Genomic DNA, 25,417 nt, shown 5'->3' on the forward strand with positions numbered 1-25,417 from the left:
ATATATATATATATATATTTATACATATTTTTTATACACTAATGTAGAATTAACTTTTTTAAGTAAGTATATACATAGACCTAATGTATTTTCCAAGACTGCTTTATTGATAATGATGAACGTCTCTGTTTTATTATATAATTAGTGTGTACAGTATATAATTAGTACTTAGTGTGATGGACCCATTGAACCACTGCAGATTTACCAAGAGGTTTGAAAAAACATACTCATGCAAGAACATAGACATCCCCTCGTTGATTATTCATATTATATTTTACATTTGAGTAGTCTAAACAGAAACAGAATAAACAAATCGTTTTTAAATTAAATTATAACTTGAGAGGCAACTCAAAGGGGTCATTTTACCCAATTTAACCAGTGGGACATGCGTTGATCAGAAACGACATCTAGTGGTTTAATTCAGTATTGGAATAAGTTGGAGAAAAGGTGAAAACGTTTTTTTTTTTTTTTTTTTTTCAGGGTTAAAACTAGAAAAATAAGATATTACATTAGATAGTAATTTCATAAATTTTAGAATAAATTGATCATTTAGAAAATACAATATGTAATATAGACAATATAGAGAAAAAGATGTATTTTCGTTATTTATTTTATTCTGAGAAAAATATCAATCTTAACGAGAAGGTAAAATAAGCTGAATAAAATATCGAGCTTTTCAATTTTTTTTTTTTTTTTTTTTTTCTTTTTTTTGTCCATAAAAAAACTTTCACGTCGGGTCAGATTTGTTGTTTTCGTTACTTTTTAAAATATTTTTACTTAGAGTCTCCCATTTCTATATTTCTTAATTACTAATGTATGAAAAATTTTCAAAAACCCAAAGTAAAGTTAGTTTCCTGCATAATAAAAACAAATTGGTGTGACGCTGGAACCACATAGCGACGTCAGAGTGAACTCATTAGCATCGGATGGACGTAAAGCGTTTTTTGAGACTGGACGCTTCAGTAATATTCTACACAATTTCCACAGGTTCTCTGAACGCGGCACTTGTTGCAAAACTTAATCAAAAGTCAACCGAGAGATTATTAAGCAGCGGTAAACTTGACATATTTTAGTTAGCTTTATATTTAGTAAAAATGTAATGTGGATTCTCAGACAATCAGCTACTGTTACTTCGGCTAACGCGTTATTAGCTTTCCCGGTTGCCACTGACATCATTTGTTGCGATGACGACACCGAGAAGGCTGCGTAACTTTCTACTTGTCGGACTTAAATGTGCTTAAATAACATTTACTATGGATGGTGAGCGGAGCAATTGCAGGCCTCAACTGAGAGACAATAGTCGGCTAACCTAGCTAGCAGACTTGCCGTGGCTGCTAAGCTTGCTAACCTGATCTGCTGCTAGTGGAAGCTGCCGCGCTGAAAACGTCAAGGTATGTTGTTGGTGCAACCGGAGGTTGCCTCTGGCCACTTTGTTTTGCTTATCTTTTGCATATGGGCATCTGTGAGGTTGGATAAGAACTATTTTCCAAACTTTACGCCGGTTTGTTTATTAGCTAACTCGCAGTTGCTAACTTTAGGCTAACTAGCTGTTAATCCTGAGAAAAGAAAAGTTTAAAGGGATGTAGGAGTAAGATAAAGTTAGCCAATCATGTGCCCCCTTCCCCCCCTTTTATTTTTTTGAAACCCTGGCTACTAACCTTTAATCTAAGTGCTGGTTGGTTATATAGATCTTTTCTAACATATAAGCCCAGAGCTATAAACAATCACAGCATATAGAATAAGAATACCAGTTTTCTGATAAACCTAATTTTAGTTTTTTTTTTGCCATATATCAAAATTACCAAATGATTGACATAAGTTTTCTTCAAATATTATTTTTTACGTTTGAATTGCAAAACTGTGTAATAAATACATTTTGTTATTCTAATTTTACTGTGTTGCCCTTATATCTTTTTTGTACTGCCTGGATCTATCTTCCATTTGCACTATGTTGTAGTGTTTGCAAATTCAAGTTTCACGTTGCTGATGTTTCTTACTCTTCCCAGGTATCTGTGCCATGGAGCAGAGGAAAACAGCAGACAGAATCCCAGCGGCTTGCAGCCAGCAGGTGTTTCACGGTCAGGATCTGACTGTGATGGACCAAACCTCTGCAGCTCCAGAGCCTGTGACTGACATGTCTTTACAAACCAAATGGATCGGCAGAAACTCTGGAGAACTCCTCAGATCAGAAGAAAAACTCAGTAATGGCACCTTGAAACCTGAGGCTTCGGCACGCAGTCCAGACGAAGACAGGCTGTCTGCGTATCCAAGCAGTGAACTTTCACTGCCAGAGGTCTGCATTTCAACCAACATCAATAGCTTTGAAGATGATATGAACTACGAGGTCCAACAAGCCTATAAGATATTCAGCGGTTTTCTGTTGGATAAGCACAAAGGGATCACCAGCACCTTTCTGCATCCTATCGGCCACCATGACTCCCAGCACGGTATCGAAGGCCTTCAGGGCCTTGTGAACTCTCAGCTCAGGCAGTCGATGTGCATGCGACGCATTGAGGAGAAGTTCATTAACCAGGAGTATGAGAACATAACAGAGTTTGTGGCAGACTTCAGGCTTATGTTAGAAAACTGTTACCGCTACTATGGGGTGGACCACTGGATCTCCAAACAGGCTCAAAAGCTGGAAATCATGCTGGAGCAAAAGCTCACATTGCTTTCCAGGTAAGGAAAACACCCCAAAGCAACTGTTTAAGAGACAAATGCCCACATTTCTTTAAGCAGCACATTGAATGCAGAACATTATCTCCATCTGTCACACAAGGGTGCTGCGAGAAAAGACGTCCCTGGCAGTAACTTCAAAAGGTCGTTTTGGTGCAGAGGAGGAGAGGGGCTCTGGGGGAACTTCCACACGAAGAAGGCAGGCCTCACGTTATCTTGCTACCATCACCGGTGGGCCGCATGAGTCTGTCATGGTACGGGCGTTACGTCACGAGGAACAGCAGAGGGTCAAGGAGGAGAAGAGGTGAGTGAATTTTTCATATTTTGCCATGATTTGTTTATGATTTTAAACTAATGCGCTTTTATTAATGGCACCTTATGTGACAGACTAACAGGAAGTGTGTTTTTTTTATCTGAAGTAGAAGAACAGAGAAGCTGTTTGCAAATAGATTTCTCAAAAAAGTGTTATATGCATTGAAATACAGGACTCGGAGTTGGTGCTTTATAGAACCATCTTTCATTACTGTTACAGCTGCAAGTCCATTTTTGGATTCAGTCAAGGTCATCTGTTAAGATCCATATTTAAGTCTTGCCACAGATTATTAATTGCATCTGGGTCTAAAGTTCATCTGGGTCATCCTAACACACATTCCTGCTTTGATCAGAGCCATTGTTGCTCCTGATGTATGTTTAGGGTCATTGTCCTGAAGGAAGATAGACCTAAATAGTTTTTCTTTATTTTCAGTTCCCTCAATCTTCCCATAATTCCACACAGCATGATGCCGCCTCAGCTGTGTTTCACCAAGGCCATAGGGTAATCATGTGAATCTGCAGTAATAGCTTACCATCTTGCTTTATGTTCAAGTAGAAACATAATTTTTGTCTTCATTTCTTCTGAGTCACTTTATCAACATGCTGATTGGATCTTCATCGTAGCTTATGATTAAGTCTGAGTAGGTGTAGCTTAAGTCACTTTTTATTAAACAACAATCATTGTCACAGAAGTTGTCCTGGTGAGACATTTTACCCACCCAACCAGTGGATCTCTGCAGCTTCTCCAGAGTTGGCTGCTGCTCGGCTTTTCCTAATGCCTCTTTTCATTTTTAATTAGTTTTCTAGGCTAGAAGAAGTTAAAGGCTGGGATATCCTCTTATAACCTAACCATCCTCTAAACTCCTTCTTTTCTTTGGTTTTAATTAAAGTATTTGTCCGCTCATGTTCTCTAATCTGTCTTTTAGGCCTTAATGGAAGCAATGAACATATACTATGGTGAAAGGAATTATGGATAAACCAACAAATTGAGTTCTAAAAGCTGTTAGTTTTATTAAGGAGCTTTAAAACTAATGCGGCTGAATTTCAATTGACAACATACTTGGTCGATTTTCATTTCAAGATAGTTTAGGGCTGAAATGATTAATGAGATTAACCGTGATTAATCGATTATTGAAATAATCAACAACTAATTTAGTAATCGAATCATTAGCTGGAGTATAGAGACTCTAAAATATGTATTTAGCTGACAGAGCAACCCACTTAGAGCTACCTTATGTGCTTGTACCAAAACTGTTAAATAAGGATATAAACATTTTGCATTTAAAATTAAAAAAATATATACATTTTTTTTGTCAGTCAATGCTCTGCATCCTGAACTCCTCAAGTGCAAAAGTTTAGTTGACCTGGTTTAATTTTCATCGGAAAAAATAAGCAATAGATTAATCTATTTGCAAAATATTCCTTAATTGCATCCTTAAAAATTTTTTTATTTTTTCTTCTACTTCAGAATTCATTTCTATGAAAACCTAATAGAACAAATTTAAGTTTGTAGTTTTAATGTGAACAAGTTCAGGAGATGTGAATATTTTTTGTTCCAAGTAAATGAGATAATCAATATCTTTCCTGCGCTGTATTTACAGGCAACGTGAGCTTGAGAAGAAAGAAGCGGAGGAAATGTCAGCCAAGGAAGTGGGAGAGTGGGAACGCGTCCTGCTGTCGCAGGCTGCCCCCCATACAGTGAGCACCCTCTGGGAGCTTCCTGCCATCGGACACTTTCTCTGTCTTGCTCAGACTGCCCTCAACCTCCCAGAGATAGTATTTTTTGAGCTGGAGCGTTGCTTGTTGATGCCGCGCTGCAGCTTGCTCCTCTCCAAAGTCATGTCCTCCCTGCTGTCCGTGCCTCAGAGAAGGGCCACCCTGCAACGCCGACCTGCGCTGCCGTACCGCCGCTGGGAGTCAGAGCTGAGGCAGAGAGTCCTTGGCTGGTATCGAGCTGTCGGCACCTCCCATAATCAACCGCGGCGGGCTGAGCAGCTGGGACTTTGCCACCAGTTTTTCAGCGTCCTGGGGGAGGTGAGTCCACTGGAAGAGAAGCCCTTTCATTTGTTGCCCTTCTACCAGCGGGTTTGGCTTCTCAAAGGTCTGTGTGACCACGTGTATGAGACGCAGAAGGACGTGCAGGATGCCGTCCTGGCCCAACCCATCCATGAATGTAGGGAGTCTATTTTGGGCTATGATAGCAAAGAGAATGCCTACATACATTTCCCACATTTCTGTGGAGCCGACCTGAGGGTTTACTGCCAGAGCCCCAGTGCACCTCCAGCATTTCCTTTCCCATCTGTACTGGTTTCAAGGGTAGAAACGAAACCAGGGACAGAGGAGGAGGGGTCGGACGGAATAAAAAGCGAGTCGGATCCAAATGACGGTTATGATGGAGGTCAAATGGATACAGGACAGTCTGGACATTTTGAGAAGAAGACACCAGGGGCAGATGGGGTTTTTAAAACAGAGAACGGGGATACATGCAGATTAAAATCATTCTCTGTGATGGATGTTTCTAAATCAGAATCCTGTAATGGTGACGCTTGTGAAGACTCTACATTAGATATTAAAGAACCTCCTAACTCATTATTCCTCACACAAGAAAGATTGATTGATTCAGACATCATCAAAACAGAAAGACAAGACCCCTGTCTGAATGTAGCCGAGCAGAGCTACACAGACCGTTCGCCTTCATCTTCGGTTAAACTGGGGATCAAAACGGAGGACGTGAATTCATCTTGTGTAAATAAAACATCTCCCTGTTTGGATTGTTTAAAAAGAATCAGGTGCGAGGCCAAATCTCTGGAAGACGTCCACTGCTGTGGAAAATCCAGACCCGCAGCCTGTCTGTCTTCTCAGTCTACTAGGAACCCAATTGAAGAGAGGGAGGATGAGAAAATCTGGGCTAAAAAAAAGAAGCGGAAGAGACGGCAAACAAGGGAACTACTGCTGGGAGAGAAAAGAGACCACAAGCTTTTGCAGCACATGGACAGTTTGAGGTCTCCTCCAACCAGAAACATTACTACAGTCAAAAGAAAGGACAAGAAGAAAAAATATAAAACAGGTGAGGTATATTGTTTTTATCTGGTTTATTTATAAAATTATACATTAAAGGTATGTTGGAGGATGTTCTTTTTCTTGTCAAACATTCTGGTGCTATGTTTATGTAAGGCCATCCTACGTGCTCGTTTCCGTTTTCACTTACCGGTGGTGAGTTTGACATTGTGGAAAAATTGCAAATCTTTTGGACAGTAAGCTTGTATAAGCGATGCAAACGGCAACTTTTAAATAGAGCATGCACCAGGAGAAATGGGCTCGTGCACGCTTTGAGAGGCGTTCCCTCTCGTGAGCGTGTGCAAGATTGTGCATGTGCATAAAAAAAAAAAAAAAAAAGAAGTGCAGGCCAGGGCAGGTCTTTTCAGAAATTCACAACAATCCTCCATAATACCTTTTAATCCCAAAATGATATAATGGTTCAAACACCAAACACTACTGCTTTTCTTCATAGGAAAAAAACCTGATATGTTGACAGAAGTGAAGGATGAAACTCCTCCTGCACCATCATTCAAGGTAGGTTCTACACTATCAGCATGTAATCATTAGCATAAGGAAGTGATGCAAAACAAATTATACCAGATTCAGGGCATGCAGTTTATGTTGAGACATTTTTAAATGTATCATCTTGGTTGTCTTTTTCAAGTTTGTCATGTTACATCTGCAACCCTTTGAATTTATACCTCCACCTGCTTTACACATTTACAAACTGAAAATCTTAGCTGTCCTTTTAACAATTGTTCCAAGTTGGTCAGATTTTTTTATAACGCTCTTAAAAGAAAACATGAATCTCTTTTAGATCAGCTTTGGTCCTTTTTACCACATTCCAAACGGGTCTATCTTGTCTTCATTGGAGCTCAGGCTGTAGGCTTAAGACTGGGTTTGGCTTAATGTAGTTCTGTGTATAAATGAGACTAGTTGAGCCCAGACTTTAGCTTTTCTTCTCCCTTTGCACTAAATATTCTGGCCACATTAAGGGGGGGTGTGCTGTTCACAATCTGTTGATCAGGTTGATATTTATGGTCCAAATTAGGGCTGAACAATTAATCGGATTAATTGTGGTTAATCGATTATTTAAATAATTTGAATGAACAAATCATTCAAATGTGGTAACGATCTAAGTCAAGTGAGAGTTTTAGGTGTAGATGTAACAATTTGGGGCAAAATTTGCTGCTTGGTGAAAGTCTGCGCTCTCCGAGTGCTTTTCTGTTTTTTATTTATTTAAATTTTTTTGGGTTCTCTGTAGTTGGTGTGCAGCAATCTGGATGAACTTCGAGAGCTGATCAGTAAGACTGAAGACGAACTCGATGAACTGGAGAGTATGAAAAAGAGACCAGTAAGAAGTTACCTCTCTTCTGTCAATAGAAAACATTCACCAATGGAAAGCTCAGTGACTGACTTTTCCCTCCTTCCAGGGCCGATGGTACTACAAGAAGGAAGCTGTGAAGGAGCTCCATAGCACTCTAATCAGACTTCTGAATGAACTTTTACCCTGGGAACCAAAACTTGTAAAGGCCTACCAAAGAAACAGGTCACAGATTTTCTCCAGATATTTATAATCACTGCTGAAGATGCTACTTCCTTTTATGGTTCCTCTCAACTCTTTCTCATGTAGCACCATTAAACAGAACATAGAGCTGATTCTGCTGGGTTTTTATTCTGTTTCCCATGCAGGCTTCGTCTAAAGAAGGAGTTTGATGATTTCAAGAAGCATCCAGAGTACAATAACTTTGTGCGTGAAGAGTGTGTGTCATCCTCTTCGTCGTCCTCATCATCAGAGGACGATGATGATTACAGAAAAGCAGAAGTGGACAATATTGATGGTAGAGATTTAGAAGAAGACGATCAAGAACATGTTCCCAGAGGCCTTTGGAGTGGAGGTAAACTAATAAAGGCTAAAAATACTTGAACTCTTCATGACGGTGACCTCATTAGAGCATTGTTCTTATTGAAAGCCCATCAAACATGAATGGAAAAACAAATGGTTAATCAGTCATTTTTATTGGGTTAACATGGGGATTTAAAGTTAATGATATTTAATAAAAATCATCTTCAAGCAATCCTTCAGCAGAGGCATTGCTTAGCTTTGTCAGGGAAAATTAAAGGCAGCGAGTTGAAAGCAATTTTTTGGGCCACAAATTAAAATCATTTTAAACAAAATTACAAAAAATGGTTATATGTATTTTTTTTTTTTATGATTTATAGTTGGAATCTAAAGATATATAATATTGATGATTTATCATTTGCCAAATACGCAGTCCTTATCGGACATTTCTTACATCTCTTCTTGTTTTGATGTCTTGCTTGCTCTTTGAATAAGATCGAAAAAGCGTTTCTTATATACCAGGGATGGAACAGTTTATGAAAACCTTCCGAACCGTTCGGTTCGACTGTCTCGGTTCGATTCGCGTGTGTTGCGTTCGGTTCATGCGCTGCTCCTTTTTCTCATAGGCGAAGCATTTACACTCCAGAGCAGAAGGTGGCGGTACCAAGGTGGCGACCAAAGCCAACCACCAGTAGTAAACAATAAGAAGAAGAAGCGAAGCAGCGTAGCCGGGTGTAGCAGAAAAAAATCAGTTGTTGTGGAGAATTGTGTGGGTATGGGGAGTGGGAAAGAACAGGAGTTGGAAGACGCGCCAGCAGCACTTTATAGGTCTGCTGTATGGGACCACTTTGCATTCAGAGCGACCTACGGTGACGTCGGAAAGAAAGTTGTGGAGGTCGTGTCATACAGACCAACAGGATGCATTCCTGTGGATGAAAATCCACTTGCACGGTGGAGAAGCAAAGAGCTTAAGTATCCTCATACTGCTAAATTGGCTCGACGTTACCTTGCAGTCCCAGGTACATCCGTACCAAGTGAAAGAGTTTTCTCTACAGCAGGAGACATTGTCACTGCTTGTAGATCTCGTCTTTTGGCAGAGAATGTGGACAAACTCCGCTTCTTGCAGAAGAACATGATAATAGAATGAGCAGAGCCTTGTTGTTTATAAGCAGTGCAGTATGTGTTAGTTTGGTTTATGCTATATTTTATATTGATGATTATAATATATACTGGATTATTTATTTTGTTATTTTAGATAGCACAGTTGCACTTCAAGTTTGATAAAAAAAAAAAAAAAGAATCCAGCCTTATTTATTTGATTGTATTTCAAACACTGCAGAACAAACTGAGTTTGGATAATCAGGGAATTGAAACATGTAAATTTTTTCTTGAGTTTATTTCAAACAAAGGGACCTAAGTCTAGTTTTGATAGAGCCTATGCTTCTTTGTTAAAGATTGTTTGCCAAATAAATGAAGCACATGTTGGAACTAGCACTGTCTCCTCTCCTGCAATGCCAGAATCTCACCTACTTTTAACCCAAGACTGTCACAATGATGTATCGAATGTCAGACTGCTGTTTTCTTTCAGTTTTAACCTGACTATACAAGACATAATACATTTTCCTAACAATCAACATATACCGAACCGAAAACCGTGACCACGAAACCGTGAACTGAACCAAACCGTGGATTTTGTGAACCGTTCCACCCCTATTATATACAGAGTTAAGAACAATGTTATAATATATGTTTTCATATGAGAGTAGTATAGTTTACGTCAATGAAATCTGCTTTTTTATAAACAATGAATTAATGTAAAATTTATGCTTTTTTGCATAACCTGATGGGCTTAGCAAAGCCGTTTTTTAGAATTTTTTTATTTGTGTTTTAGAAATTAATTGGGAAAATTTAAGGCTGCAGATTTCTAAGCTATTTTGGCAACAAGAGCAAAGAAAATCCCTTTTCTTAATGCATGCCTTATTCAATCAAGTCTATTGAAGTGTTGCATTCAAATCTGCTTACAGAAAAAAGGTGAAGATTTGTGCTCTTTACCAGGAAATTAAAATCGATGCCAAAAAAAAAAACAATATTATAGGTTGTATTTCTAATAGCAAGAATGAACTCGGCTATTGAAAAACTCTACCAAATGTTCTTTTTTTTCCCAACAGCGACTAGACTTGTTTAGGTTCAGTAGGTTTTAATGACTTTCTTACTCTATTCCATTTTCTGTCACCTATTTTTAGTCTGTATAGTGGCAAGGGTAAATTAGGTCCTGGACCAGCTTTGTTTTGCACAGTTGTGTTGGCAAATTTTCTAATCTAAACACTGTTTCTCAAAACAGTCAGAGCTTCTGTTCGTTAAATTAGTGCACAAATAAATGTTATCTAACCCAATTTAACCATATTTTATAGTTGTTAAAGGCATTACTCGTTAATGTGCAAACAGTCTAGAAATCTAGAATTAAAAATGGCGGAAAAAGTCAAACATGTTTATTTAGTATGGATACCATGCCAAATTGTTGATGCAGTTAACGTTTATTACAAACCTATCAATTTATCTCTAATGTTAAATTTCTTGTTGTTTTCTTAGCAAGCACTAGAGAGCCCGGTGCAGAATCTGCTGAAGAAAAAGCCGTGACTGGTTCCCCTTCAAACCAGCTTAAACCCCCCCTGCTCAGCAAAGAGAAAGGTTTTGCTCTGTTACCAGGAATCCATGGTGTTTTCACCAGCACTGCTTCAACAGATTGGAGGAGAGAAACGAGATCTGGAATAATCTCACTGAATCCATCAGGAGATTCGTCATGGATGGCAGGAAAACCGTCTCATACATCAGTGTCCCCCACCTCTCCCATCATCAACCCGACCTGTAAACTCCCCCCAGGCTACACACCCATTCCCACCCTACTAGCTAAAAGTGTAGGCAACAAAGTGACGTTGATGAGAAGGCCCACAGATTTCACATTTGATAGGCAGCTGAAAGGGTCTCACCCCAACTCTGTAGTGGTTAGTCCAAAAGCACAAAATTTTCCTTCCAGTGATAACCATTTGTCCCAACCAGTGACAACAAAAGCACCACTGCAGACTATATCAATGGGAGCCCTTCCAAGGTCCCCACAGGGGACTGTATCCCAAACTGAGCAGGAAAGCCCCGTCCAAGTGGTGTGTAAGGTTTCTGAGATGATTAAAAAGGACAGCAGCATCTCAGCCAAGATCCCTTCTGTAGTGGATAAGAATACTGTGGAGAAGGTTATGCACCAGGTGTTGTTCCTGCCTTCCAGCCATGTCGTCCAGAAAAATGAAACAAAGCCAACTTTTGTAAATCCACAGCAGTCTGTCATTCAGGTTGCAGTTTCTGAGGCGGCCACTCCTGTTTGTATAGCGACCGATGTGCCTGGATTCAGCATCCCTGATGGTAAAATCCCTGTTCAGCAGGTAGCCCCACTTACAAATGCAAGGACGCAGGGGAATCCTGCTCCCTCTGGTTCCCAATTCCTTCAACAAGGGGCCTCAAACTTAGTGAGACCTAAAGGGGGGCAGGTTTGCACTGCTAAAGCCAGCACACTAAAAGGTGGCTTGCCATCCCCATCCGCCGTCACAACGGCTACCAGAGCAGCCGCTGCAGAGACAGTTAAATTTTCAGAGCCTAAACAGGAGCTGAAGACAGTCTGCATCCGGGACTCTCAGTCCATCCTGGTAACGACTAGAGGGGGCAACACGGGCATCGTCAAAGTGCAGGCATCCTCAGAGCAGAATTCACTGGGTTCTTTCCCTGCAACTCCTGTTATCACCATATCTCCTCAGTTAAAAGCCTTTCTCGTATCTAAGACATCAGCGACTCTCGCTGCTACTGTTCCATCTCCCTCTGTCTTGGAAACAAGTCCATCTGTGGCCACAACGCAAAAGCACGCTCCTTTAGTTTTAACAGCCCCCCAAACTGCCATCAATTCCACAACAACCGCAGTTACAAGTAGCACCCCTATAAAAGGGTCTGCGAGTTCTCCTTTTTTGCCGTCAACAGTGAAAAGCACGGTTGTTGTGCCATCCCTGAGCAGTTCTGGTTCTTCCAAACTCTCTGTGCAAGAAGCAGTCAGTAAGACTGTTGCAAAACGAAACGGTACAGAAGAGATATCCCAGGTTACTAAATACATCCTGGTGACTTCATCTTCAAGCCAACGCACGTCAGAAGGGACACCCTTTACCACACAATCCACCACCGGTTCAGGAGTTATACTCATTAACCAGGCGGGGGTGACAACGCCCACCACCTTCAGCGGAGCCGTTCCAAAGCACATGATGGGACAAGCGCCGTTAACAAATCCAGCTCCAAGAATGGGAAGAAGTCCAGCCAAACCTGCTGTGTGTGTCGGCTCAGAGGTGTCCAAGGCCTGCAGCAGTACTCCCCAAGCAGGTATGAGGTACCCTTGCAACAACTGAAAATGAACTTCGAAATATCTTCTGAGATTCTCTGAAGATCTTTCAAAGTCTTTCTTTGTACGTTAGCTATGTTTTTGAATTCATTTATAGCCCTGTCTTGTGCTTGAATGTTTTCAGATGTTAATGCGTCTCGCAAATTAACTAGATCTAATTTAAAACTGTGTGTTTGAACAAGAAATTACAGTTTTTTTTCAGACTGGTAGTGCACCCTACTGAGTTCAGTCATTTCAATTAGACACAATCGAGCACTTGTCAAGTTGTGTAAAGCATCTACACTAATAGAGGTAGAAAACTTTCAAGTGACATAATCAAGAATCTAAATGTCAGACCTTTAACTTTGAACAGGTTGACAAATCACTAGAAAACTTTTTAGATCTTACATTTAAGTGTTTGTCGAGTTAAAAGAGGTAATTTAAGAGTTTTGAGAAACCAAACAGAACGTAAAAACTTTGGGGTCCTTCGGGGTACACTAACCCTAATTACAATGTGTGCTCTATACTGTTTACTCAGTTTATAACTAAAGGACTTGCTCTGGTAATTGAATTACATATAACAAGTAAATTCCTTTTATATTTATGTTTTTGTCTCACCAGGCATTACAGTCCCATTGTTAGGAAAATCCACAAGAATTGGGCAGACTATCGGTGCCCTGTCTCACTCCCCTTCGAAAGTCTCACCTGTGCCTTTGTTAGGCTCCTTGGGTCACACAGCTGCTACCACTACTGGACTGGTCCCCATGACAAATTTATTCCCCATCACAAATAGTTCCTCCCACATTGATACTCGCACTTCTCTCTCCGCTGTTTCCCCAATCAAGAGCATCCCTTCCACCTCTGTGATCTCACAAACAAGCCGCCAATCATCTGCTACTGCCGTTCTGCCCCCAGAAAAAACAAACAGGAAAGAACTCTGCAACCCTGCAGCCACACCGCTCAGCAGCTCTTTGGCTCCGGTAACAGCGCCCTTGAGGAATTGCCTGGCCCAAACGCGCACAGCCTTCCCCGACCAAAAGCTGTTGCATAGCAGAAGTACCCCAGCTGCATCAACCTCGGCGTCCTCAAACTCAGCTTCTGGCCCAGTTACACAGAGGATAATCCTCAACACTTCCACTCACCTCACTGCTGGAACACAGATCGTCCTTAATAACTCCTGCTTTGTAGTCCCACCACAGGGTTTGGGTCCTGGCAGTCATGTCCTTATCATCTCTAATCCTGCAACACAAATGCCTGCAGCCACCTCTACTAATTCTGAGGCATTTTCACCCCCTAAAGGAACAAGCCCTGCCATTGTAACTTCTCAAACAGCAAGTTTATCCCAGTCTGCAGCCAGGCTGCCCAGCATGCCAGCTGTAAGTTCTCAGTTTGTGGCTTGCACCCCAGCGCTTGGTCAATCCTTGCTGGCAAGCAGTGCTCATGTCACACCGTTTCGACTTACAGGAGCACCTGGCATGTGCTCAACAGGGATTCCCAGTAAAACAAATGTAGTATCAGCTCTACCTAGACTCCCATCTGCTCCTGGATGTACATTTGTGTTACCTCCTGTTTGTGCATCCACTTTAATCTCTTCCCCACCAAGGTTATGCAGCGTCCCTGCCTTAGCTTCACCAGTTACAACTACCCCCCCTTCTCTCAGCTCAGCGCTCACTACAATCAGAGTCCCTGGTACAGCCACATGTACCGTAACATCTGCGGTATCCACCTCTGTGCCCAAATTGTCAGAACCTCCATCAGCCTTGCCTGCTTTACTCAATTCATCAACAGGTGCCTTTTATAACCCTGTCCCTGCAGCTATCCCCTCAGCCGCAGCTTCATTAGTAACAGACTCAGCAGTTTTGCATCGTTCCCCCTCTGGCCAGCAAGCGGGGCCAGGAAAGATGCCGCTAACAGCAACGGTGCCAGTTGTTCAGTCTGGTACTCGGACACAGGAACTGCCAACAGTGGCCATCCAGCCGATTTTAAATCTGGCATCCAGGACCCAAACACTGCCCGTCGCCACTGTTCAGCCAATTGGAAGCACTATCAGCACCTTTGAAATTTCTTCCCCACCAGCTAGCAGCACTCTAATAACCCCAACTCCACCAGTTGCAACAATGATGAGTAAAAGCTCCATCAGTCAAACTGTTTTAGCGACTAGCCCAGCACTTAAGACAAACACTGTGGAGACATCAGCTTTGGGTGTACATGCCAATTTACCATCCAAGCTGCTCATCAGTACTGATGGTGCCGTGTTGAGCTCCATTCAGCCAGAGAGGACTGCATGCCCCAAACCCCGGAGTACTCTGGTGGTTTCCCTCAACACCTCCGGTGGGGTACTACAAACAAATGATTCCCATTTACAGCCTCACGGTGGAGACACAAAGTGAAACTGCTAAAAATAAATAAAAGATTAAGTCTATCTTTTTACAGGTTTAGCTAGTAGTTCGTCAGGACGCCGCTTCTAGTGAAGGCTGCTTTCGGCCGTCCTTCAGTCCACCTCACATTTTTAGCACCAAGTTGATTTTACGACCCGATTGTATGATCTTTCATATGAGACGGCTGATGACACACTAACACAATAGATTTTACTGACTTTTTGGAGTTCCAAATAAAAAAAATGAATGTTGCAAACTTTTAGAAATGCACTTCTTGGCCAGTTTTTACAGCAACCAGTTGGATGGAAGTGTATGGAAATAATAAAGTCAGTTCTAGATAAATGTTTGAGATGTAATTGGTTTACTGTTGTTTATCTCTCCTACTAATTACAACTGCCTACATTCGTTTGTCCTGTCTTTTTTGTTTTTTTTTACATAGTCTTGGAAAACTGTATTTACTTTTTTGTAGAAATATGAACTAATAGATTAATTTGTACAACATGTTTGAGTCCATTAACTGTTTTGAATCACATTTATTTATTTTTACCATATAGATTTAAAAAAAAAAATTTACTAGGTACATTTTCATTGATGAGCTATGGACAATACTGCATGGAAATAAACAATGCGACTGTCCCTAAAGTGTGTTCATGTTGTTTTTTTTTTTTTTTTTTTTTACTGAAACAGTCAAATCATTTATTGTATCTTTATTCATAAGTAGATTTTTACAAAGCAATAAAAACTTTTTATTTTATCCTTTGGTGCAGTTAAAATATGAATCATGCTGACAATGACTCGTATTTTCAGCCGACGGGTCAAGTTCTGATGTAATGTCTTGAGATTTTCCCGTTTCTCTAGATGTTGGTGAGTCCGTCCCTCAGGGGGAGTAAGGAGGTGGCAGCGCTCCTGGAGACAGCTTCTCATAGGCTGGAGGAGCATTAGGCACCTAGGGTAGAGATTGAAAAACATCAGAATATTATAAGTCTTTGATTTGCAGAGAAATGTAATGCTTTTAAAATGTTACCTTAACCAGAACCACATGGTTTACATAGTGTGCACTTTGACACCCCTACTTAAGATGTGTATAAAAGCTTTCAAAGTCTTCTTATATAAAGATATTCTTGTCTAACAAAAAAAAGGATACACCCAACCCTAATTTGTGCATCACTTGTGCCACAATCAGTTGATCAAATTCATTATTTCGTGTTTTACCTATGATTTATCACAGATGAGGCCTTATGATGGCAAGCATAACATTTAAAAATGCAAATATTTCAAACCAACAAGACATGCAGGATTTATTCAAGTTAACCTCAACAAACATCCAACACCACTGGGGCGACAGTGGTGTCGGATGTACTGTAGGAGTTTGCCCTTAAATCAAAGGATTGACGGTTCAAGCCCCGGCTCCGACTTTTAGTGTCGTCGTGTCCTTGGGCAAGACACTTCACCTCCATTGTCTACTCATGGTGGTCAGTGGCGCCAGTGTACGGCAGCCCCACCTCTGTCAGTGAGCCCCAGGGCAGCTGTGGCTACAATGTAGCTTGCCACTACCAGTGTGTATGAATGAATGTAGTGTAAAGCATGAGAATGTTAACGGAGAAAAGCAGTCTGCTCTCCGCAAACTATGGCCTTTAAAGTGACCATCTGGTCAGATGATATTAAGATTTTTCATACGTCGGAGGATCTTTGGTACTGGGAGCTTGTTCGTCTTCCAGAACCTTTAGAGACAAAGTGTGTGGCCCAACGGAAAAGAAAGGGAACTATAGATGATATAGAGATGGTTAAGTAATTAATAGTCAAATATATATTTAAAAAAAGTGAATTTAAGCTGCTGAAATGGGATGTTATTTATTGGAAAGCTTATTTCACATCTTTACTAAGGGTGCCAAAAACTAGTTGGTTCTGTAAAATAAAATAAAAAATGTTCTGGTCTGAGCTTCCCCTATGCTTGCAGACCTGAGTGCATTCACTTCCATTAGCCAGGGGACATTTTTAATACCTAGGCATAGTCTGGTGACTTAATAATCTCCCTCAGGCATCTACTGCATTGCATCAGCTTTGCATGTACGACTCTGTTCTCAGAACTTTGGGGATTTATCAGTTGCTTGTTTTTTTTTTTTTTTTTCTTAAATACATACACACATATATGTGTGTGTAAAAAGACCATATAAGGCATAATATAAGTATTCATCCCTCACCACAGATCGGAGGCTGCCAAAGTCAACAAAAGCCATTTTGTTGTCTGCTGAAGTTCCTGCCTCAGAGTAGTGGCCTGCTGTAAAAGCTGCAGATCCTGATCCGGTGTTCTGCAGGTGAAGAGAAAATATGTGAGGTGTTGCCAGAAAAAGACGAAGAAAGATTGTAAAGACATATGATATATTACCACACGGAGAGTGTAAATAACTTAAAAGGATAATTGAAGTGAAGAGTGGTGTTCTTACCCTGATTATTTTGTAGCCGCTTCTCTTCTTGAGGTACCAGCAGCCCAGGAGGAAGAGGCCAGCCAGGACAACAACCAGAAGGCCAATTCCTACTGCTCTGAAATACAGTTATACATAAACTTATCTGTTAGTTTAAAATGTTTATCCAGAGCTTTTCCCCTCCAGTTTGTGACATACAATATATTGGAGATTCATAAAAGTTAATTTCTACATAGGAGTTCAATAAGCCCAGTTTGAGAACCAGAGCTGTGTATAAGGTCTGTGCCGCTTCATTTTCATAACCTGATAGATAATCTCTTACTCCTCAGCTCTGACGTATCCCCTCCTTCCACTGGTGAAGTAGATGTTGAAGTCTCCACGAGGCATTCCTGCTGTATGATTGCACAACATCAAGCTGGAAATCAACCAGAAACAGCTTTAAATTAAGGAATAAAAAAGTTCATTTTCACAACATGTGGTCCAAGTTTTACATTTTGCTTTCATTAAGTAAAAGGACATATTTTGAGTTAATTTTATTCACTGCATAACTCCATTTTACATGCTGTAACACTACTAAGAACTATTAAGCTGAATGGAATATGCAGCAGTTACATCCTGCGATATCAGTCTATTATCCTATCATCATAAAACTGTTTATAGAATTCTTATTCTCAGTATTTGCACACAATTATTTTAAGTAAGCCTATTTTTCTAACATTCAGTTAAATTGATTGCATGGCATATTTGAATGTTTTATGTTTTTTTCTGTCAAATTTAATTAATTTAAGAAAATAAATACAATTATATAAACAATTATGTCATCAGAATTGTCAGGAAAATTGGTTTTTCAGCAGCGAACACCTGTTGAAGCTAAGGATGAAGCTGCCTCTTTCATCTGTCATGTTTTGGAAATTTTGATAAATTAAAACCTTTACCTAATATTACATTTAAACTTAATTTCACTTCATTTGACTATAAAAAAGCTGAAAGATTGTTTTCTTACCTGATTATTCCCAGATGGTAGGGCACGCTCCTCCTGATTGGAGAGCCTCCTCAGACTGTGGCTACCAAGCTCTGTGTTTCTTCACTCCTTAAGGGTCTTTCCTCAATCTGTGGGAATTCAGAGAGGCAAAAAAAAAATTCCTCATGACCGTCACGGGTTAGAGACTCATGGTTAAACCCATTGAAACGGAGTAATTACCGTGAAACCCCCGCAGCCTTAAGTACAACACTCCTGTCCACTCGTGAAACTTTTAAGAGTCAGCTGCTGGCCTTTCATGTGAAAGATAATGTGTTTTTTTGTTTTTGAGATGTCTAAGAACTGCATTAAACTTAGATGTTTCCAGAAAATAATCATTCTCCAAAATATTTTGGTTAAGCTGTCTTTTAGGTTATAACATTTCCTCACCAATCTTGTCTCATTTTTTGTTTAATAAGAAAAAATAAGTTTTACCATGTTTGGCAAAACATGGTCTTTCAAAAGCTCAGTTATGACTTTTGATTTTGTTTTCCCTGTGTTCATCTATAAAAGGGAACATCTTTCCCATAAGAGATGAGATGCACAGCAGTCTCAGGGTGAGAACAGCATTCAAGTCTGTTTGTATGCAGGCGACATATTGTTTGCATATCAGCAGCAATTTATGTTTAAATTCCCACAGATACATTCGAACCTTGTTTAAATCTAAAAACAATTAAATAGATTTACACATCAATATTATATTAAACTCATCAAATAATGGTCAAGATGACATGTTGACTGGATAAACATTAGAAATAGAAAATGCATCAAGGTTTTGGAATATTGGGAAGTACTAATGTCATCTCGCAAAAGCAAGAAGTGTGTTGTCAAGGGGAGTGTTGGCCTAGTGAGTTAGAGCAGTGAATTTGTGCTCTGAGAAGTTTGCAAGTACCTGGTTCAATCCCCACAGCCTGCTCTCTGTCCAGTGGCAGCCCACTGCTCCCCAAGGGGATGGATTAAATGCATATAATTAATTTCTCAAATGTGTGATCAATAAAGTTCAATTATTACTGAAAAAATTATAGAAAAAGGAACTGCAATAAATGCGAGACATGGATGAAGATACCCCGCAAATTTTAGTGGATATATTGGAAATGTACATTATTTAGCAAAAAAGGTGTCTGAAATCCAACATAACTAAACTTAACTAAAAAGAAAAATATACACTCATAAATGTTGCACACAAATTTGAGCATTTATGTGATTTTATTACACAAAAGATCCGATTTACTTTTTAACATTTTTGACACCTATTCAATAAACCAGACATGGTACATGTGTATTTGTATTTATTTCAAATAAATAATCATCTGGTTTATGTATTTTGAATTGATAAGGTATACTTACTCAAAGTGAAAACTTATGAATGTCCATCCATCCATTTTCTGATAAGCTTAATCCCAAGTGGGGTCACGAGGGGTGCTGGAGTTTATCTCCAGCTGTCTACAGGTGAGAGGCGGGATACACCCTGGACAGATTCCCAGTTCATCGCAGGGCAACACAGAGACAAACGGGACAATCAACCATTTACACACTCATTCACACCTAAGGAGAATTTAGAGAAGCCAATTAACCTAACAGTCATGTTTTTGGATTGTTGGAGGAAGCCGGAGTACCCAGAGAAAACCCATGCATGCTCAAGGAGAACATGCAAACTCAAAAAATTGATGGTTTCTAAATTACTTATGAATGTATTTATTTAAAATACTTGAAGTTTATTGTTTGAGTTGCACAAAGGTAACCCTGATTATTATCCAACTGAAAAAAATATTCTTTATGTATTTGAAATAAATATTTGAATATCCATCATTAAAGGTTGTCTTTTTATTAAACAAAAAAAAAGAAGTAAATGGAAATTTGCCATGCCACAAAATGACTTAAATTTCAAAAATTGAGGGTTATATTTTTTGGTGTATAGAAAGTATGACGCATGGTGTGTTTCTCATCATAATTTCAGCTCTTTAGAACAAAATAAATTAACATAGGAAATGCAGCAACTTTTAAATAAAATTCAGTGAAGAAAACAATCCATGCAGCGCAGCAAATTGATGACATGCTTGCATGTAATCAAAATACAAACAAAAGCATTGCTAATTAAATGAGATTGAAAGACTAGAGCTCTGCTTGTAAAGACCTCAGATTAACACTGATTCTGAAATCACAATAAGACATTAACATAATTTGTTAAAGTTATATGTTGGCAGAATGATAAAAGGATGAGGATCATCGGGGCTCCTCTCCCCTCCATAACAGACATGTCATCCCAGCGCTGCATGTCCGTGGCCCGTAACATCATCAATGACCCCTCACACCCTCACCATGGACTGTTCTCCCTGCTGCCGTCTGGGAAGACACTTTGCAACATTTGATGCAAGACCTGCAGGTTCTGCAACAGCTTTTCCCCTCTATGCCATCAGACTGTTGAACTACTGAAAAACTATAATCAAGTCACAAATCGAAACTGTGCATCACACTGATAACACCATACTTGTTTTACATGGCGAAAATACAAATTAGAACTCAACTATAATGTCTTTAACTGCATTTTGCACCATATCTATATGTGTATTTTTGCACTACATTTTTACATTTTAATCACTTCTGCGATTTATTGTGCTTTTCAGTGCTAAGCTGTTGCTAAAAAAAAATAAATAAACTCACCGTGTATACAAAATGACAAGTCTAAAAGCCCACATTATTAAATGCACATATGCATCCATTCTGACCACTTTTATTAAGTGTGACAATACAGAGAAACATAAAAAAAGAGGTGTCAAGCAATGTTGTATAAAACCTTTCAGTATCTGTATCGAAATGCATTTTTCTGGAGACTCGTTACTTTTTATTCATTACATTTGAACACAAATACGACTTTTGACTCCTCATTTTTTCCATACTTATTTTTATAAACACTGATAATGCATTTGTTTTAGCTATGGGGAGTGTTGGCCTAGTGATTAGAGCACTGTGCTTGTGCTCTGAGATGTTGCAAGTACCCGGTTTGATCCCCACAGCCTCCACTCTGGGTTCCTGAGCAAAACCCTTAACCCCACACTGCTCCCTGGGCACTGCACAATGGCAGCCCACTGCTCCCCAAGGGGATGGGTTAAATGCAGGGAGTGAAATTCCCCATTGTGGGAAAATAAAAGGGATTCACATAATGACATGATGCAATAGCAACAAAGGGAAAGTCAAGAGCGTACAGATAATCTGTCCAAAAATTCTGACCACATTAGGATGTTTTATCTTCTGTATACCATCACAGTGAGCAAAGAGGAATATTAACTCATTTTCTGTGCATAAAACTGCAGTTTTAAAAGTTACTCTATCATTTAAGGTAAAAAAAAAAAAACTAATTTTATTTTTGTACGATACAGGAACCTGTAATTTTGAGCTTTAGCTTAAGAGAAGGAGTTCAATTGCTAGGCTGCTTGTACTTTTACCAGTTTTTTTTTTATTGTTTTTCTTACACAGGTATCTGTAGTTTGCATAAATAAAGAATGCAAGTACTTCTTGACAGCTTTCAACATAATTTCATGTCTTACTCTATTTAATCCATCCCCTTGGGGAGCAGCGGTTGATTACCTGTTTCTTTATATTTGATACCCAATGCAATAGTTATATAGATAAATACCCACCTATATAAATACCCATGTAAATATCCTTTGCAACAACCATGTATAATAATCCTGCTTAAAAAAAAAATTTCTCCATTGTGAGCAGTGGCGGTTCTAGACCAAATGTAGGCTACTAGGGGGCCAGGAGAGGGCCAGCTTGTTTTCATGGGGGCACAGAAAAGCATGAAATAAAAAACAGGGCCAGGCATTCAAATATATTAAGATAGCTGCATAAAGTGAAATTTCTATTCAATAGGTTTAATTAAAATGCCTTATTAGGTCAATATACATTCATAATTTAGGAATTTAACGTATTTTTGTCATAATTTAAGGTAAAATTACAGTTTTCTATCAAATCTGAATTAGAACTCAAGAAAAACTGATAAATTCAGCTGTAAAAATTTGAGCAATTTGTTTTGAAAAAAAAAAAAAAAAACATTTAGCAGAAGAAAACTGGGATCCTATCTCAATACCAGTGAAGCTATCAGCTTATTGCTTTTAAATAATTAGAAAAAACAGAATTTGTAAAGAAAAAAGATCCAAAGGACCTATCAGTAACTATGTTTGTTCCAGCGCATATTATCATTACAATTTCTTTGAGTAGGCTATTATGTCTTCAGTACAGGGGCCATATTAGGGGACAGGACATGATCTACAGGGGCACTGGCCCCCGTTGGCCCCTTTTTTAGAACCGCCCACGATTGTGAGATTACTAAAGACAATAAATCAAGCAATCACTCAATAAAGCAGTAGTCACACACTATTGAAAAAAGGGGAAAAAAACAACAACAACAAAAAAGATTTATTTTGTGATTGTATGACATCTTATCTAAGCATTTCCAGGTAATAATGAAACGCTCTTCGCCATGTCTTTACATTTTAAACAGACCAAATCAGTGGGAGGAGACCGATGAACAAGGACAAAAATGGCTTGCACTGTTTAATTTCCCCCACAAGATGGCGCTCATAACCTTTCTTTTTTTTATTTAGCCAGAAACACACTTTGACCTGAACACGCTGCAGTTTTATCTTGGAGATCACAAAGCTGTTTTTATGCCTGTCTATTAGGAAATCACAGCAAATATTTATAATTAGCTGGAAGCAATTAAACTAATAAAAAGTGTTGCGAGTTATTTACATTCCTTTTGTGTGCATATCCTTCTGGTTTGATAAAATGCCTGTTTTATGACTGTAAAAGTCTAATGGCTTTCTTGTTAGAAATTAAAACATCAGTGCTGTATTCTCAAAAATGTGTTTGTTAATCAGAACAATACTTGCTGTTTTTAAAATAAAAGCATCAAGTATTTATACTTAGGCTGTGACTGTGAGACAGTGGTCTAACTCTAAATGCTTGATGTTTTTATTTTAAATCTTAATCAAATCTGTTAAACAGAAAACGCATCAAAATTTGCAGCTTTGACATATGGGCTCTTCAAGTCCAGCTTGGAGACGTTTGTCATTTATTGCTTTTTATCTGCAGTTCTCATGTATTTTAACTGAACAAACAGAGATAAAATTGTTTATTATTGCGTAATTCCTAAGAATATTTTCTAGACACAAAGGTAGACTAAAGGATGAACTAAATATGAAGAATTCATCAAATCATTCCCAATTATTTATTGATTTTCATAAAAGTAGTGACAAAAATGCTCTAGTAAGGACATTGTTACAAACTTGTGAAATATCAAATTTAGTTCAATGTAATTAATTAAAATATCAATTAAAGGTTACTCCAATTTAAATTGGAAAAAAAGCTAAGTTCATCAATTTTAGCAGATTGTATTAAATATTTTCTCTTGTGGCCTAAGCCCTCATATATAAACAGCTGTAAAGTGTGGCATACTTTTGTTTTCTGTCTCTAATAACAGCAGTATTCCTAAATAAATTCTATGCAAACCAACTGCCCCCAGATAACATCTAATTTGAGAATCTGATTTTTTTATATATTAAAAGCATAAATGCAAATATTTTATGAATGCTTTGCAAGTTTGTCAGAAAATATTTAGTCAAACAACCTCAGGAAAATATCACTATGCACTTTGGTTCCAAATGTGAAAACCATGGAACAACTAGATCTGTCTGGCTGCCTACACAGGCTGGTCAAGCAGAGCATTAATATCAGACAACACAGCTGAGGTGGGAGAATATGTCCAAAACCATGTGCTACATAAATCTGCCCTATACAGAAGATATATTTACTAATATGTATTTTAAAAGGGATGCATTCAGAGATATTTTGTGACTTTAAAGAATATTTTTTGCAGTTACATTTCAAGTTGTTAGGGATATTATAATGCATATATTGCATGAAAAACTATAGGAAAACCTAGCTTTTTCCCTTACCTTAACACCTAATGCCCATTGTTTTTTTTTTTTTTTGGACGGATATTACCATTACAGAGGCTCCAAAGAGTAATCCATGGGATTACTTTAGCTTTCAGACTCCTGTTTAAATTAAAGTATAGTTCATATAACACAATTTCTCAGTCAAAGTTCACATTTTATTTCAATATTTGTTTCACCTGTGCCAAAACTTAATAAATCTAAACAGTCTAATCATGCTGGACCAGGGGCGGAGCTAGATGGTAAGGGTGGCCTCAGGGGTGGCCAATGATTGGCTAAGGTGGGCCATGGCCACCCCTGAGGCCACCCTTACCATTTTTCCCCTTCTAATACCGATGTTGACAGCAGTAATATTCTAAAGTGGAATATTCAAAACATTTTACATTTTCTCATATATTAACAGTTAATTGACACTGTTCTTAATTATGCACATCAATGTACTAATATTAAAGATGATAAGTACAGAATTCTTGCTCTCTTTTCAGAACTAGATTTTGTGTTATATGGGGTAAAGAGAAAAATATGTGTCTCTGCAAATCCTCTAGGAGTCTTCAGTGAAATCATAGATTAACTATTCTAGTAAAAACATAATAAATAATCAATTTATGTAGATATTAGTACTTGTAAATGTCAACTTTATGCATAATGATTATTGATGCAAGTAGGCAAGTAATGACAAAGGAAATGTGTTCACCCCAGAACTCTAACCTGAAAGAATTGTTTCCACTATACTTTTAATCTAGAAAGCACAGATGTTGAAATGTGTGCGTCTATTTGTTATGAAAGGCTGTAGGAAAATATAGTTAGTCTTTATTTAGCAAATATGAACATTGCGCTCATTAACTTTCCTGTTGGAACAGTGTAGATTGACCCTAAGGTTCTGGCGCCTATCCACTTTTGGCCACCTCTCAGGGTACATTGGTTAATGCTTGGCCACCCTTATGAAAATTTCAAGCTACGCCTCTGTGCTTGACCTCAATATGGAAGAAAGGGGCAAACATACAAAGCTGATCTATAGAACCCATCAGACTGAAATTATTATTAATTTTTCTTTGCTGCATAATTTTGCACCATTGCACCATTTTTTTTACTTACAATTCTGATAAAATAGATTTAAACGTGGCCATGCGTGCAAAACTTTAGGGGCAATTCATGCTTTATGCATGAGCAATGGCGTATGGACACCACAATAGGCCCATAAGCAACATTATCTGAGTGGGGCCCCATATGAAGTACAACACCCCATTCCCCCCCATTTGGAAGTTTTTTTTCGTTCTTCCAGCAGCTCTTCTTTCCTTTTTATGGAGTACCTCTTTTTTTATATCCATCATCTCTAACACATTTTATATTAATCTACGCTCTG

General features: G+C 38.8%; 2 protein-coding genes across 2 annotated transcripts; one reads left to right on the forward strand and one right to left on the reverse strand.

Annotated features, from left to right (window-relative positions):
- Positions 1-893: 893 nt before the first annotated feature.
- Positions 894-15,295, forward strand: LOC119781523 (uncharacterized protein KIAA2026-like). The gene is made up of 10 exons (XM_038282011.1): positions 894-1,391; positions 2,007-2,679; positions 2,780-2,980; positions 4,590-6,055; positions 6,500-6,561; positions 7,292-7,381; positions 7,461-7,576; positions 7,720-7,925; positions 10,460-12,277; positions 12,897-15,295. Exons 2-10 carry the CDS (start codon positions 2,018-2,020, stop codon positions 14,663-14,665), a joined length of 6,390 nt encoding a protein of 2,129 aa, XP_038137939.1. The 5' UTR covers positions 894-1,391; positions 2,007-2,017; the 3' UTR covers positions 14,666-15,295.
- Positions 15,200-18,237, reverse strand: mlana (melan-A). Its single transcript, XM_038282013.1, has 5 exons — positions 18,080-18,237; positions 17,399-17,491; positions 17,098-17,194; positions 16,855-16,962; positions 15,200-15,599 (listed from the first exon to the last, which is right to left on the reverse strand). Exons 2-5 carry the CDS (start codon positions 17,485-17,487, stop codon positions 15,531-15,533), a joined length of 363 nt encoding a protein of 120 aa, XP_038137941.1. The 5' UTR covers positions 17,488-17,491; positions 18,080-18,237; the 3' UTR covers positions 15,200-15,530.
- Positions 18,238-25,417: the final 7,180 nt, after the last annotated feature.

The sequence above is a fragment of the Cyprinodon tularosa genome, unplaced genomic scaffold, assembly GCF_016077235.1.
Source record: "Cyprinodon tularosa strain WSP-4 unplaced genomic scaffold, ASM1607723v1 ctg179, whole genome shotgun sequence".
NCBI lineage: Eukaryota > Metazoa > Chordata > Actinopteri > Cyprinodontiformes > Cyprinodontidae > Cyprinodon > Cyprinodon tularosa.

Excerpts from the sequence above, each read along its gene's own strand:
- LOC119781523 (XM_038282011.1), top strand. The coding sequence starts at position 2,018 with ATGGAGCAGAGGAAAACAGCAGACAGAATCCCAGCGGCTTGCAGCCAG. Across the intron at positions 7,577-7,719 it reads AAGGCCTACCAAAGAAACAG|GCTTCGTCTAAAGAAGGAGT; the intron begins GTCACAGATTTT and ends TTTCCCATGCAG. Across the intron at positions 7,926-10,459 it reads CAGAGGCCTTTGGAGTGGAG|CAAGCACTAGAGAGCCCGGT; the intron begins GTAAACTAATAA and ends TTGTTTTCTTAG.
- mlana (XM_038282013.1), bottom strand. The coding sequence starts at position 17,487 with ATGTTGTGCAATCATACAGCAGGAATGCCTCGTGGAGACTTCAACATC. Across the intron at positions 17,195-17,398 it reads GGATACGTCAGAGCTGAGGA|AGCAGTAGGAATTGGCCTTC; the intron begins GTAAGAGATTAT and ends ACTGTATTTCAG. Across the intron at positions 16,963-17,097 it reads GCGGCTACAAAATAATCAGG|AACACCGGATCAGGATCTGC; the intron begins GTAAGAACACCA and ends CTTCACCTGCAG.